Source organism: Pantherophis guttatus, chromosome 2 (assembly GCF_059756535.1).
Source record: "Pantherophis guttatus breed Tessera chromosome 2, ASM5975653v1, whole genome shotgun sequence".
Lineage (NCBI taxonomy): Eukaryota > Metazoa > Chordata > Lepidosauria > Squamata > Colubridae > Pantherophis > Pantherophis guttatus.
This window is the reverse complement of record NC_142064.1, coordinates 163,348,488-163,365,044: the sequence shown is the minus strand read 5'-3', so window position 1 is coordinate 163,365,044 and position 16,557 is coordinate 163,348,488. Positions and strand designations below refer to the sequence as shown.

The 16,557-nt window shown below is 39.2% G+C and overlaps 1 protein-coding gene across 1 annotated transcript in view; it reads left to right on the top strand.

Annotated features, from left to right (window-relative positions):
* Nucleotides 1–16,557, top strand: part of EVPL (envoplakin) — a 53,286-nt gene that overhangs the window by 27,055 nt on the left and 9,674 nt on the right. The window contains exons 9-16 of the mRNA XM_034408612.3: nucleotides 3,597–3,692; nucleotides 5,488–5,613; nucleotides 7,207–7,353; nucleotides 8,688–8,842; nucleotides 13,591–13,688; nucleotides 14,397–14,578; nucleotides 15,222–15,400; nucleotides 16,051–16,189. Of these exons, the coding sequence (XP_034264503.1) occupies nucleotides 3,597–3,692; nucleotides 5,488–5,613; nucleotides 7,207–7,353; nucleotides 8,688–8,842; nucleotides 13,591–13,688; nucleotides 14,397–14,578; nucleotides 15,222–15,400; nucleotides 16,051–16,189 (1,122 nt within the window). The remainder of the gene's footprint in view (nucleotides 1–3,596; nucleotides 3,693–5,487; nucleotides 5,614–7,206; nucleotides 7,354–8,687; nucleotides 8,843–13,590; nucleotides 13,689–14,396; nucleotides 14,579–15,221; nucleotides 15,401–16,050; nucleotides 16,190–16,557) is intronic.

Here is a 16,557-nt window from a genome sequence, read left to right as displayed (position 1 = left end):
TTAATGCCATCAATTCTAAGTTTTGGGAAGTCACTGGGTAAGTTACCTACATTATTCTGTCCATTACTTACAACCTGGGGCAGTCCGTGATCTCTCAAGTGCAGGAAATTACAGAACGGCATTGGGATGCTTGCAATGAGTCTGCGCGGTTCTCTGGCCAGTTTAAGTCCTTCTGGGTCGTCTACGTAGTTTCGCACATGCGCGTTGCTCATTTCTTCTTTGGTGGCGTCGTGGAAGGTTCTCTCCCTTTCAGCTCTCTCGATCCGCTCCTCCTCAGATGAGTCGGTCTCTGGCTCGGTTTTTGGGGTTCTGGTGGTGGTGACGGTTCTTTTCTTCTTTTTGTGTGCGTTGGTATTCAATTTTGTCTGTGGTGTAGGGCGAAATCGGCATGGCTCTCTGGGCTCGGGCGTCGTCGCTTTCGAAGTCAGGATGGGAGCGTGCAGGTCTTGAGTCGCCGGTTTGATTTCTTGCTTCTTCGTAGATGTCTTGGTAATTTTCAGTCTTGGCCCAAAAGCAGCAAAAAGCGTTTTCATTGCTGATTTTACTTGAGATTTTGTTAAATCGTCTTCACTTTCTGATTTTGGATCATCTGAAGAGTTTGAGACTTCTTTCTCACTTTCTTCGTCTGATAGTGTTTTTCGCGCCAGAAATTTTGAACTGAGCGTTTTGATTGGCTCTGCTTCATTCTCTTTTGAAGTTCGTTGAAACCAAGATGGCTGCCATTCAAAATTTCGCGCGGGATCACATCTTTTCTTTTTAACAACTATTTTCTCAGTAGTCATCTCACTTACGGTTTTTTGATCTTTGGGTTTTTCTTTAATGACGTTTTTCTCTCTCGTTGCTCCGCTGTTCTTCAGCATCTCCTGGAGGTCCGCGATGAGACTTTCATCATTCTTTTGGCTTTTTAGTATCTTTAATATCTCTGACCTGAGTTCGTTATTTTCTATTTCGATTTCTTTCTGGTCATTATTTTCACTCATTAGTTCTTCTTCTTCAGTGGTGTATTCTTCGGATTCTCTCGAAATCGCATTGGTGGATTCGTTGATCATCTCTTGATCAGTTTCTATTTCTTTGCTGTAGGCCCTGGTGTTGGGCCTATCTTTCTTGGACATTTTTAATTACTTATTGAGTCAATTAACCATCCTCTGCTACCAGCTTGTTGCAATATTTTCAGGATCAGACTCAATAAAGATAATTGGAGTTAGAGCTTTAAATATATTTCTTTTTAATTATGATAGGCATTCTATATTCACTGAATATTCAAGGTAGAAGCGACGAGAATGGTGAGGGTGGCTCCTTATATATACAAGGGGTGGAGCTAGGAATGGGAGTGGTAAGTTATGAATACATTAAAGTCCAAAGAATAAGTTAACCTCTGATGTTCCATATATACATTATTTACACATTGGAGAATAAGGCATTTACATCTGACAGTCTGGAAGACAGAATGTTCCCCCATTGCCTCTGTACAATCGGTATAGAAACTGAAGCTTGAAAAGATCTTAGGTATTTACGCAAGACAATGATCTGAAACAATCTTCCAAATCAAACAATTTGCAGAAAGGAAGATAAAGGATTTTGGAGTGGCCTTTTCTAACTCCAGATTTGAATATCATTAAAAATCTATGGGGAGATATCAAATATATACTACATGCAAGAAGAACTAAAAATATTTCTGGGCTAGAAAAAGTAGGTCTACAAGGAAACACAGAGAAGAAACCAGGATAGCTGGCAGGAAGTGTTTGTAACACTTGTCATGATACAAAACATTAATTTAGTTCCATACAGGAGTGGCTTCAGCTTATGTTCATTTAGGAACTGAAACCTACAATTTGACCAAGAATGTCTAAATGTTATCTATAATTGTCTCTAATGCTGAAGTATTAATAAATGCTATAGATAACTATAGAGCTTCCAGAAACGCCTGTTAAAGAGAGGCATTTTGGCATATTGGAGAGGATTTAGATATGCCTTAAATCAGGGGTATCAAACTCGTGAAGTCGACATGTGATGTATTACAATTTTTTCCTCCTTTGCTGAAATGCAGGTGGGCGTGGCCAGTGCATGACGCATCCAGCCCACGGGCCATGCGTTTGATACCCCTGCCTTAAATGTTCATGCAGAAAAGGGTTTAGCAAGCATAAACTACCTCTAGAACTAAATTAAGAAATTTAAGAAATGCTTAACCAAAGATGTCACTTTAGAAATTGAATGTCTCAATAAATTTCTAGATTGAAACAGTATGATCCTCATCCTTTTCTAGAAGATTTGCTTCCAGAAAACTAGAAAGGCGAGATGACCAAATAACAATATTCTAATTTGATTAGATAATAAATGAATGAATTTGCCTCAAATCTATATTAGCATACATTCATGTCTATTTATTGTAGCAGCCATCAAGATATACTACATATCAGATAATGTGATGTAACATATTTTTCCCTGAATATCTGTGGACTGTAGGCCTGCTTTACAATTAATATAACTACTACTGATGAAAATGAAAATACATACTATCTGATATAGAAATAAGGTTAAAGGCACACTTTATTAATGATGCAGTACACTGTTGAACAAGTCAGGAATAATAATTTTAAAATTATTATCTTTACAGTATTCATAGTTCCAAGTATACAAATTAATGCAAATTCAGATTAAAATAGAGTATTAGCACAATATTTCCTGTTAGTGAAAAACTAAGCTATAATTAGCAGAATAGGTGCAGTATTGGTATTAAACTAATCAAAACTTACCATAATTTGAAGAGCATAATCACAAAGAAAATTGACTAAGTCTTATCACTGTAATTACAAGTGAGCATTGAGATTTGTTGTGATGGACTCCCCTTACTTTTATTTTTATTCATTTACTTATGACCCGCCTTTATAATTTTTACAAATAACTCAAGGCAACAAACCTATCCAACACACCTGCCTTCCCCATTACCAACCCGGTGAGTTGGCCTGAGAGTTACTGACCCAAGGCCACCCAGTTGGCTTTCATGGCTAAAGTGGGACTAGAACTCACAGTCTCCTGTTTGTAGCCTGGTGCCTTATCCACTAGACTGAATATTGTTCCAAATAAGCAATCTGTGCTTCAATGGGCAAACTATGCTTAAGAAAATAAGATTTCACAGCAATTTTAACTATCCCAGTAAAACAGAAAACCTCATAAGAATTTTTGAAAGTATATTGTAAAGAGACTCTTGGAAAATACCATACTTTAGACTGCTGCACAGTTTATGGCCCCAAAAATGGCTGTAAAACCAAACAAAGCTTTGTTGATTCTCTAGGCATGGTCACCGTCCATCCAGAAGAAAATGTTTATATAGGTACCCGAGGATATATTCTGTGCAGACAACAAAACAAAGTGTGCTCCAAGATAGATATTTTGAATGTGGCCTTGAATATAGCCAAATTTGAGATAAAATTTGATTGATTTATTTTATATTTGATTAGCCATGGTTATCTGTTGCTGCTAGTCTTTGGAGAAGAAATTAAATTAAAAAGTAACAGATGTGAAAATTATACTTATTTGTCTGTCTGTCTGTCTGTCTGTCTATCATTCATTCATCTATTTATTATTTATTACTCCAGGCCCATCAGGAAGCCCTGAAGAATGAATGGCAAAATTTTCTCAACTTGTGTATTTGTCAGGAGCACCATCTGAAGAGCATAGAGAATTATAGAAAGGTAAACGGATGATGCAAAAGAAGAAAACTGAATGCATCTTATTTTTCAATTTGTCAATACCTTCCCTAGAATCCAGTGTCCAGAAATGGACACAATATTCTAGATATAGTCTGACTAATACAGTAGAGAGGAGCATTATAACCTCTCTTGAGCTTGACATGTTCCTTCTTTTGAATTTCCTTTTTTACAGCTGAATCACACTGCTAACTCATGTTCAGCTTGTGATCCACCCAGATACCCAGATTATTTTTGTATGAATTACTGCCCAATATGATATCCTCCATCATATAATGCTATTGTTTCCACCCAAAATGAGGTCCTTGCATATATAAGGGTGTTGAAATTCACTCTTTTTTTGTTTTCTACTTACTGTTCAAGCTTGTCAAGATCCACATAAATATTAATACTTTCCTATAATATATTTGCTATTTCCTCTTTGTGTCATCTGCAAATATTGCCAAATTTTCTAACCCCTTATTTCTGTCATTTATAAATGTACTAAAAAGCTTAAACAAAAACAAATCCAATTTATTTATTAAATCCACGTTGCCAATATTTGCTAATTTCAATCTTATTATTATTATTTTAATGTTCCCCAAGTTCCAATTTTAAAATCCAAATTCAGTTAAAAAGAAAAGAAAAGAAACCCTCTGTTATAGGGTTTTAGGATTAAACTTTTCTTTATTCTTCCTTTAATGTTCAAAAGTTTTAAAATTATTTCCAATCCTCTTCATCCCTATTTTGGGTTTCTTCTTCTAGTAATTTAGATATCTCCAGACAAATTCTAAACCAGAGCTCAAATTCCATTTCGGCTTTGACACTTTAAACTTCCGTTTTGTTCTTCTCTCTGCATTGACATTCCCCACTGCCCATTAGCTGCTGTTTCTTCACTGGGGCTTCTTTTACCAATTTAAAAGTATTTCTTTTTTACCTATGAGCTGGACAATCACTCATCCGGTACCAGTACTCCCTCCAAATCACCACTCCTGCTCAAAGCTTTAGTCCGGATGCCCCAGTTTAGTGATGGCCGCAATGGCCACCGTCACCAAGTCGAAGAATTTCCTCCAACCTCCAAGGAACCTGCCTGTTCCTCTTGGTCTTCCGAGGTGCCTCTCCTTCTTCTCCATCCCTATAGGACAGATTTGGTCCAAAGACCCACGACAGCGGCTTGTCAGCCCGGGTTTTCACGAGGCTCATCAGAGCCTGCTATTCCCCGACTGTATCGCCATAACGCTTCCGGTCGAATCTCCAATCTCACAAGAGACTTTGTAAAGGGTTTGCTGAAGAAGTCACAGTATACTTTCCGCCATATTCCCATGGTCATCAAAACTAATCAACCCCAGATAACCTCTCCAGAAGAGCATGCCAAAGAATGGTAGTGAGATGTCCCAATAAAAAATCAAAATGTTTCACTCTCCCCTTTTTTCTTTCTCAATTCATCCCAGAAGTTCAAATTCAGTTTAAATTCTAAATTCCAATTGAGTTGGGTTAAATGAACCCAATTCCAATTGAGTTGCGTTCATTTAAAACCAAAATGAACATATATGCAAAATAACATACATGGATTCTTGGAATTGCTAGGATTGATTTAATGGTACAGATATCAGACATCTAGTTATGCAATGCAAGTAAAATTAGATAATTCCAGCAGGGATCTGATTTTCTGAAGATGATTGGTTTGCTATAATGAGACAAAATGTCTCTGTCCCTGAAAAATGATCCAGTCTTCATGACTAAAGAAGTACTTCTTGATCAATCTGTTTTTCTGTATTTTTTTTGTTTCTTCTCTCTTTAGTTCTATGATGATGTTGATGACATGAGCCACTTTTTAAACAAGCTGAACAGTGATCTTGATAACAAATACAGCAAGTTCAATAAAGACAGTCCGGGAATAGTGTCTGACTTAATGTGCCAACTGGAGGTGAGAGCCCAAGGGAGAACTGAAAGATATCAAGCTCTTGTCTTAATAACCTAGAATAAATAATGATTTTGCTAAACTACTATGGCGACCAAACTTGTTTATTATTTATGGCTTCATCTAAGTTCTGTTAAGTGTAGTTCTGCAGGACCAGGAATTATTAACAAAATAGACCCAAAGGAAGGAAACGCTGGCAGCAAGAAAAACTGTATCCTGTTCAGTTGTTGCAGCTGGATTTGCAACCCAAAATAATAAGTTAAACATGAGCCAGTAATGTGCTATTGCTGTTGAAAAGGCAATTGAAATGCAATAGAACAGCACAGCACAGCACAGCACAGCACAGCACAGCACAGCACAGCACAGCACAGCACAGCACAGCACAGCACAGAACTTGAAGGGACCTTGGCAGTGGTGGGTTGCCCCTGGTTCACACTGGTTCTATAGAACTGGTAGTAAAACCAGCGGGAGGCTCTGCCCACCGACCCCAACGTCATCAAAACGCTTCTGCACATGCGCAGAAGAGCGGACAGCCCCGCTGCGAACCAATAGTAAAGGTAAGTAGAACCCATCCCTGGACCTTGGAGGTCTTCTAGTCCAGCCTCCTGCTCAAGCAGGAGAACAAGTGGTGGTTGTCCCCGGTTCGGATTGGTTCGCAAGAACTGGTAGTAAAATCGGCGGGAGGCTCTGCCCACTGACCCCGACGTCATCAAGAAGCATCTGCAGATGAGCAGAAGTGCGTGAGCACGTATTCACGGCCCCGTTGTGAATCGGTACCCTGTTTCCCCCAAAATAAAACATCCCCTGATAATAAGCCCAATCGGGTTTTTGAGTGTATGGCAATAAGGCCAAGCGCTTATTTCAGGGTTCAAAAAAAATATAAGACAGGGTCTTATTTTCGGGGAAACACAGTCGTAAAGGTAAGTAGAACCCACCCCTGAGGAGAACCTATACCATTTCAAATAAGTGACTGTCCAGTCGCTTATGGAATGGATTGGAAGAGCACTTTTACTTGAACTGGTTTGCCCAGTCCTAACCACTCTACCATGATGCAGAATTATATGTAAATTGTGATCGGCCCTTCATATCTTCACAGCCACGCATAAGATAGAAAGATGAATAATATGTATCTCCCATGCATTCTTTTGAATATGGGAACGTACTTTAAGTTATTAACCCATAAATATTCTCAACATAAGGATTGGTCCTTTTATTGCTTCAACATATATCAAATATAATATAACTAGTGTTTCACCAAACCAAACCCATATTCACTGGCCAGTAAGTCAGCCCTCATAGAACATAGACTGAAAGTGCTGAAGGGACCTCAGAGGTCTTCTAGTCCAACCACCCTTTCAAGGCTTGCAGAATAAATAGCATCCTCTATAAAAGTGTTTTTTTTTTCTACATATACTACGGCTGTTGAATTATATTTCATGGCTAAACCTCATAGCAGGGGTTTTTCATGGTGGCAGCCATCTTTTGATATTTTTTTTTTAAGTAAAGTATTTTCCCATTACTGGAGAAAAATAACTCTGGCTGCGTAATTTTTCTCAGATACATACCAGCTCTAATTCTCCACTCTTCTTTCTTTTTCAGAATGATGAGAAGACTGTGAAACAAGCTGAAAAGACCATTGCAGAACTGAAACGAAGGAGTAAAGAGATTAGTCCTTTGAAACTGCGAAGAATCCAGTGTTCTCAACCAATTATAATAGATGCCATTTGTGATTGGGATTTGGGTGAGGTATGAAACATTTTATAATGGGTGATAGAAATTGTTCCCTCTGCCATTCTGCTTTGCTAATATGTATCTCACTGTGTTTTTTAATTCTTGCTTATGTCACTTTGGTGGTGGTACTTCTCAAGAACAGAAGGGAAAGGAGCTGTGAAGTACTCTAAAAAGAATACAGTATGGTGTGAAATCACAGCATAATGACTTGTCCCTCTGCAAAATATTTATCTCTAATACAGTAATGTCATTCATTTTAGTTATCCAATGGGTTACAAAACCGACCATGTAGATTTCCTGATGGGTTTTGTGTGCGTCTGTGTCTGTGTGTTTTGTAGAACAAACTCTTAAATCCTCATTAACTAATTAATCTCAGGTTTATTATATAGAAGAGCATGGAAACTTGGAAGATCTTAGAACAGAGCTGTCAAACTCGCGGCCCTCAGGCCGGATGTGTCACGTGCTGGCCACACCCATGCTCGGTTTAGTGAGGGGGGAAAAGTCACTATACGTCACTTGATGCCACCATGAAGACATGAGTTTGACATCCCTGCCTTAGAACTTTGATTTCTTGCACTGAGCTAGACTCCTCTAGGTCACAGGTCCCCAACCCCTGGTCGTCTGTGAACCGGCACCGGTCCCTGGCATACCAGAAACTGGGCCACACAAACAAGTGAAGTTCCATCCACAGGATGCAGGCAGCATGCAAAACCACACCCTGTCCAATCCGTGGAAAAACCTCTCTCCATGGAACCGGTCCCTGGTGCCCAAAAGGTTGGGGGCCACTGCTCTAGGTCCTGAAATAACTCATAATATAACAATACAGATCAGACGTGGTATTCAGCAGGTTCTGACCATTTCAGGAGAACCAGTAGCGGAAATTTTGAGTAGTTCGGAGAACCAGTAAATACCACCTCTGACTGACCCTGCCCCCATCTATTCTCTGCCTCCCGAGTCCCAGCTGATCAGGGGGAAATGGGGATTTTGCAGTATCCTTCCCCTGGAGTGGGGTTGAAATGGAGATTTTACAGTATCCTTTCCCTGCCACACCCACCAAGCTATGGCCCCCAAGCCATGCCATGCCATGCCATGCCACACCCACCAAGCCACACCCACATAGTAAAAAAAATTGAATCCCACCACTGATACAGATATACAGTAGTGTGCTACAACAGCAAACAAACATGACAACACAAAATACTTGTCTTCTAAGGACACATAAATACCACCCCCCCAATTCCGGTGGTCAAGAGAACAATGCTCTGAAAAAAGTTGAATTTGTACTGCTGCAGAAGTTGAAATCCATCAGAAACCAAACTCCCTTTTTTTCCCTACCTTCATTCTTCTAGGTACAGCTTGAAAGAGGTGAAAAGTATACTTTGAAGAATAATAGCAACCAGGAAAACTGGGCGGTGCAGAATGCCAAAGAAGAGAGTAAGATAGCACCTGCTGTTTGTTTCTCCATTCCACCTCCAGACTTAGAGAGCATAGACAGAGTTAATAGGTTAGTACAAAGCTCCTTTGCTCTTTTTCCTGCAAATATATAGCTAGTATTGCTGTTCCTGTTATAATTCCATCTTTCCGGATAATGGTCTTCCAATGGTTTTGATGAGCAATATAAAGAAGCTTCTTTCCTGCATCTTTTTCCTGCCCGCTCATTAATTAAAAAAATAAATAAAATAAAAGATATCCAACAGAACCAAATACTGCTGGTGAATGCAGATATTAAATCTTCATTCGGGATTTTACCTTGGATATAGGATGGGAGATTGGGATTAAAACAAAAACAAAAATTGGAGATGGAACTGAATATGCGGTGATGGGAATATTCCCATCACAGCATTTTGTTTACCTCTGTAATAATATACACCCTGAAATATAATAAAAATATATAATATATAATATAACATGTATAAATTTTTAAATTAAAAAAACCTGTGTTTTTCTCTTTCCTGTTTCTAAACACATAAGTAGAAAAATATTCAAGTAGCAATTAGTGGTTGGGGGGTGGGCTGGGAAAGATCAGGGAGAAAGTGAAGGGTGGTACCAAAGTGGCATGTGTGTGTGTGTGTGCATTTCCATTATTTGTTTCATGTTTAGTGTTAGGTGGCATGTCAGAAGGCTATATATATTATAGTGTTTTCCCGCATCATTAAAAGTCTGTTAGTTGAAATGCTTAAAATCCTGGCTAAAATCCCAGTTTAAGATCCTCCAAAATCCCAACAAAACACTTTGTAAGGTCTTTTGAAACTCTGGCTAAAATCCTAACCAACTCTTTAAAAGTTTTCTTTCTGGCCACGTTTCGACAAGCTCTCTAACTTGTCATCATCGGGCCCCTACTTTCAGTTTAGAAGCTGTGGGATTTTAGCCAGGATTTTAAGCATTTTAACTAACAGACTTTTAATGACACGGGAAAACACCCGAGATTTTAACTTTTTACATACACACACCCGTGAAAACTTGAGAAGACATATATATATATGTCTTCTTAAGTTTTCACGGGTGTGCATATGCAAAAAATTAAGATCTCGGGTGTTTTTCCGCGTCATTATAAATAAGTTGGTTAAAATATTTAAAATCCTAGTTAAAATCCCAGCTTAAAATCTTCTAAAATTCCCTACAGAGCACTCTGCAAGGTCCTTTAAAACCTCAGCTAAAATCCTACCAGTGACTTTAAAAGTTTTTCTTAAAGCAACGGGATTTTAACTAGGATTTTAAATATTTTAACCAACTTATTTATAATGATGCAGGAAAACACCCGAGATTTTAATTTTTTGCATATATACAGTCAGGTCCAGAAATATTGGGACATCGACACAATTCTAACATCTTTGGCTCTATACACCACCACAATGGAGTTGGAATGAAACAAACACAATGTGCGTTAACTGCAGACTGTCAGCTTTAATTTGAGGGTATGTACATCCAACTCAGGTGAACGGTGTAGGGCTTACAGCAGTTTGTATATGTGCCTCCCACTTGTTAAGGGACCAAAAGTAATGGGACAATTGGCTTCTCAGCTGTTCCATGGCCAGGTGTGTGATATTCCCTCATTACCCCAATTACAATGTGCAGATAAAAGGCCCAGAGTTCATTTCAAGTGTGCTATTTGCATTTGGAATCTGTTGCTGTCAACTCTCAAGATGAGATCCAAAGAGCTGTCACTATCAGTGAAGCAAGCCATCATTAGGCTGAAGAAACAAAACAAACCCATCAGAGAGATAGCAAGAACATTAGGTGTGGCCAAAACAACTGTTTGGAACATTCTCAAAAAGAAGGAACGCACCGGTGAGCTCAGCAACACCAAAAGACCTGGGAGACCATGGAAAACAAGTGTGGTGGATGACTGAAGAATTCTTTCCCTGGTGAAGAAAACACCCTTCACAACAGTTGGCCAAATCAAGAACACTCTCCAGGAGGTAGCTGTATGTGTGTCAAAGTCAACAATCAAGAGAAGACTTCACCAGAGTGAATGCAGAGGGTTCACCACAAGATGTAAACCATTGGTGAGCTTCAAAAACAGGAAGGCCAGATTAGAGTTTGCCAAAAATCTAACAAAGCCTTCACAGTTCTGGAACAAGATCCTATGGACAGATGAGACCAAGATCAACTTGTACCAGAGTGATGGGAAGAGAAAAGTATGGAGAAGGAAAGGAATTGCTCATGATCCTAAGCATACCACCTCATCAGTGAAGCATGGTGGTGGTAGTGTCATGGCGTGGGCATGTATGGCTGCCAATGGAATGGTTCTCTTGTATTTATTGATGATGTGACTGCTGACAAAAGCAGCAGGATGAATTCTGAAGTGTTTGGGGCAATATTATCTGCTCACATTCAGCCAAATGCTGCAGAACTCATTGGATGGCACTTCACAGTGCAGATGGACAATGACCCAAAGCATACTGCAAAAGCAACCAAAGAGTTTTTGAAGGGACAGAAGTGGAATGTTATGCAATGGCCAAGTCAATCACCTGACCTGAATCCCATTGAGCATGCATTTCACTTGCTGAAGACAAAACTGAAGGGAAAATGCCCCAAGAACAAGCAGGAACTGAAGACAGTTGCAGTAGAGGCCTGGCAGAGCATCACCAGGGATGAAACCCAGCGTCTGGTGATGTCTATGCGTTCCAGACTTCAGGCTGTGATTGACTGCAAAGGATTTGCAACCAAGTATTAAGAAGGGAAAGTTTGATTTATGATTATTATTCTGTCCCATTACTTTTGGTCCCTTAACAAGTGGGAGGCACATATGCAAACTGCTGTAAGTCCTACACCGTTCACCTGAGTTGGATGTACATACCCTCAAATTAAAGCTGACAGTCTGCAGTTAATGCACATTGTGTTTGTTTCATTCCAACTCCATTGTGGTGGTGTATAGAGCCAAAGATGTTAGAATTGTGTCGATGTCCCAATATTTCTGGACCTGACTATATATATATAGTTAGTGCAAAATGACTACTGGCATAAGCCTGATGATGGCAGATGGGATTCTGCCGAAACGTCGCTTCTACCCTTTTAGGGATATATCCACAATTACACGGGAAGAAACCCGAAATATTAACTATACACACACACACACACACACACACACACACACACACACACACACACACACACATATATATATATATATATATATATATATATATATATATATATATATATATATATATATAAATCATAATACTAGATAATAAAGCTAAGCATTGTAAAATTGACTACTGTAGTAAGGATTAAGATCAGGTGGGCGCATAAAATTCTGTCCAATCATCTTGATAGCTCACAATTTAGCAAACACAGAAGGAAGAGGAGATATCTCAATCTCTGCTTCCCCCCATCCCCCCACAGGTTTAATAGTCAATAAAGTATGGCTACCAAGGCAAGCAATCTGGAAGACTCTGTCCTCTATACTTGCAACCATTCCCACCAGTCAACCCTGCAATATTCCCTGTAATAGGGAAATTGATATACTTTACTCAAAAACAGATGGAAATCATAATCACCCCAAAACACCCTGAGGAATAAAAGCAACTAGGTGGCAAAAAAAAAACCCAAACAGAATACAGGCAGTTCTCAGTTTACAATCATTCATTTAATGATCATTCAAGATTACAATATACTCCCAAAGGTGCTTTTTTCAAGAGGCAACTGGATTTTCTGGTTTTTCTTTGAAAACATTTTGCTTCTCATCCAAGAAGCACCTTTGGGACAACCATGACCTGGATAACTGAGAAACTCCATAGACAATGACAACACACTGGGGAAAAAAAGTAATTTACAATCAACCCTTGCATTTACAACTGTTGCAGCATCCTCAGGGTCCCATGATCAAAATTTAGCCACTTGGCAACTGGCATGTATTAATGACTGTTACAGTATCCCAGGGTCATATGATTGCTGTTTACAACTTCCCTAAGGGGTTTCCAAGAAACAAAGTCAAGGAGGGAAGCCAGCTTCTCTTAATTACTGCAGTGATTTTTTTTTTTTAATTTGATTTATATGCCGCCCTTCTCCGGAGACTCAGGGCGGCTTACAATGCGTTAAGCAATAGCCTTCATTCTTTTGTATATTTATACAAAGTCAGCTTATTGCCCCCACAAACTGGGTCCTCATTTCACCTACCTTAGAAAGGATGGAAGGCTGAGTCAACCTTGAGCCTTGGAGAGATTCGAACCAGCAGAAATTGCAGGCAGCTGTGTTAATAACAGGGTGCATTAAACCACTGTACTATCAAGGCTCTTAATGATTTGCTTAATGACCACAACAAAAAAGGTCATAAAACCCCATGGCTTAGCGATGGAGGTTCCATCCAAACCCATGATGTGGTTGCAAGTGGAGGAGTACCTGTACTGAGTAAAAATAATGTCACAATGACACGATAAGAGTGTTGGGCGCTTTATGCTTGAATTAAGGTAGGCGCTGGTGTAATTTGGCAAAGCAAGCAAAAATATTGTTGGTTTATAAATGCTTCTGGAATCGTATGGGAAGAATCTATAAAAAAGCATTTGTTACAGTGTTCATCAACGTATAAATAGGCCTGTGTCATAAATAGTATGTTCAGATGTGGCACTTCCAATTATGGATCTAATCCACATACTTCATTCATGGGATGAAAATACATTCTGTTCATTTTAAATTATTCTTTAATTAGAACCTGTGATTGTGTAGCTTTTCTAACAAGTACCTCCTATACATAAGTACTGTAGGAATTCTCTGTGCTATGTACACTCTTGACTCCTTTGTTGTGCTTAGGCTAGAAGGTGAGCTGAACACAATAAAACAGAAGAGAGCTTCCATCCTGACCACCCTAAGAAGCAGCAACAAGGAATCAGTGAAACCCAGCCATCAAGGTCACTATCTTAACCGGTTTTTGTTAGAAATATATCATTGTGTGATAAGAATGCTAAAGTGCTCAGGTGTTGCTCCAGAGACTTCAACCTGTGACTTCAACCTTCAGCCCCAAAGATTTCAAGATCATGTGATGATATGCTTCTTATAAAGTCACTACTGGAGCCAAAATTCAGAATCTCAGACCTCCCATGGAAGGATTGTTTTTTAAACTGGAGGTGAACATGGAAGAGTTTAGACACAGCAGTTATTTAGTTTACTTTATTGTCATTGCACCTTGTACAACTAAATTAAATGCCATCTTCAGTGTACATCATACATAAGAAAACTATAAAAATAAAACAAAAACATTCTATACAATTGAGTTGAAAACCCCTGATATTGCGTTAATATTACACTATACAGTAGAATTCAATATAGTTACTACTCTGGGATAGAAGCTGTTTTTCCAGCCTATTTGTCCTTGTTTTTATTGTCCTGTACCATCTGCCAGATGGTAATAGTTGAAAAAAAGGGTGCCCAGGATGAGATGGATCTTTAAGAATGTTTTGAACTTTCTTAAGGCAGCGGGAGCTATAAAGCTCTTCCACGGAGGGGAGAGGGCAACCTGATGGATTAATATATATGTGAATGAGAAATTCTGCTTAATGTGGACATTTTATTTAATTTGGACCATGCCATAGGAATGCCAATGTTATTTGTCATTCTAGCCACAATCAGAACCTTCACTGCAGTTCAGGATGACTCTGAAGCTGACCATTTGCTCCATAAACTGAATAAAATTGATAATGATTTGGAGCAAATTAAGATGGATATTTTTAACCGCACAAGGTCTCCGCTAAATCACAGTGACCCTATAGAAGATGTTACTCAACGGATCAAACATCAGGAGGCAAGTACCGAAGGAGTTGACTGTGATAACAGATACTCTCATATTTGGCTAGATACTACCCAAAGCTAAAATATTTATATACTGCACATGTCAAAAAAGAATGGAGTGCATTTACTGCTGGAGTAAAACCAAGCAAGAATTAATGCTCACTGACATGATTGAATAATAAAGAACAGAGAGAGGCTTTATAATCCAATATTTTTAGTTGTTTGATTGAAATTAGATTCATATTCTATCAACTCCCCTACTATTTTGTAGAAGGTATTGTTTCCTGTCTTTTTCTATTTTTCAATGCTTTAATCAAATGTGTGACTAGCTATACTGTTCATCAGTACAGAGAATACAAAACAGTACAAAACAGAGACTACATTGTGTTTTGTGTTGAATTGGGAATAAACTACTGCATTATGGAATAGTCTGTTGGATTACTTTGGGTTAGCTACCATCCAGAATCCAGAATCTACTGATTGTTCCAGGTTTCAGACAAAACAAAATATGGAGGCATCTAGGATAGATATTATAGGACAAGACAAGGTTGGTGTACATCATTCCCTCAACTCCATCACCCTGCCATACATATAATCATTGCAGCCCATTCAGTTGAACTATTTTTTTTTTTTTTAAAAATCTTCATTTTTATCAGGGAACAAACAGGAGAATTCAGATTATAGGAACAGAAAAAGAAGCTGCTCAGAAAGCATGTGAGACCTATCTTTCAAAAAAGCCTGCTGGTACCTCTGCCTCTCAAATTCCTGTGATGCTCAACAACATCAAGAATAAATACAATGACATTAAAGTACTCTCCAGATTATATGATGAAAAGTAAGTAATTTCCATAGCATCTTTTGGCCAAAAATCTTTAGTGGTAAAGAAGCAACCTTCTTCAAAATGTTTCTGTAAATTCTTTAAGTATTACAAGTTGAAAGATGTAGGGCAGTGGTGGCGAACCTTTTACTCACCGAGGGTCAAACAGGTATGCACTTTGTGTGCGCGCGTGCTATACACGCTAATGCACGGCTCCTCCCCTGTACGCTGTGTGTGCAACCACACCACCGCACATGCGCACGGCTGTTATCCAGCTCCCCCAGCACGCTGCCTGCATAATCGCACCATCTGCAAATGCGCAGTTTTCACACGTGAATGCACACGCACGAATGCCATCTATGCATGTGCACACTGCGCAAAAGTACTCTTGTGCACATGCACAAACTCACACGCATGCGCAGGATAGCTCTGAAGACCAACTGGGTCCCCTGAATTGTGCGCATGCGCACCGGAGGCCTCAACACCAGCTGGGGCGCGTGCTCAGGTGAGTTGCAGTGACAGCTCGCATGCCTGGAAAGATGGCTCTGCTTGCCTCCTCCGGCACGCGTGCCATAGGTTCGCCATCACAGATGTAGGGGAAGAACTTTTTGTTTTATTGTGCTACTGATGAAAACAGTCTTAGTGTGAAATTGTCTCCCACTCCTCAGAGCCAAAGCAAGTATAAACTTGGAAACTCAGATAGAAAATGTGGACAGGATCATTAGCACCATTGAGGCCAAGCTATCTCATGATGGTACCATTCCAGCTTCACCTAAAGCATTACAAGATCGGGCTAATGAACTTCAGGTAAGAGTTGTCTGAAGTCATGGATACCCCATGTAATAATGCTCATCCATCCAACCATCCAATCTCACACTCTTAGATTAACAGAATAGAGTTGATCAACTAAAAGCCCAAATAAAGATCAAACCATTAAGATAAACTTATTTGTTTGCTTACTTGTTTGTTTTTCACATTTTTGAACCACCCATCTCCAACAGAGAGGAGCTCTGGGTGGCATACAATAAAATTATGGAGAAGAACATATTAGATATGCCACCTTAAGCTCATGGAGGAAAGATGGGATATAAATGGTCTTGTTCAATTTATATGGCTGCCCACTCATCAATGAATAAAATGTAGTTAATGTTGTTATTGCCCAGCCTTATTATTAA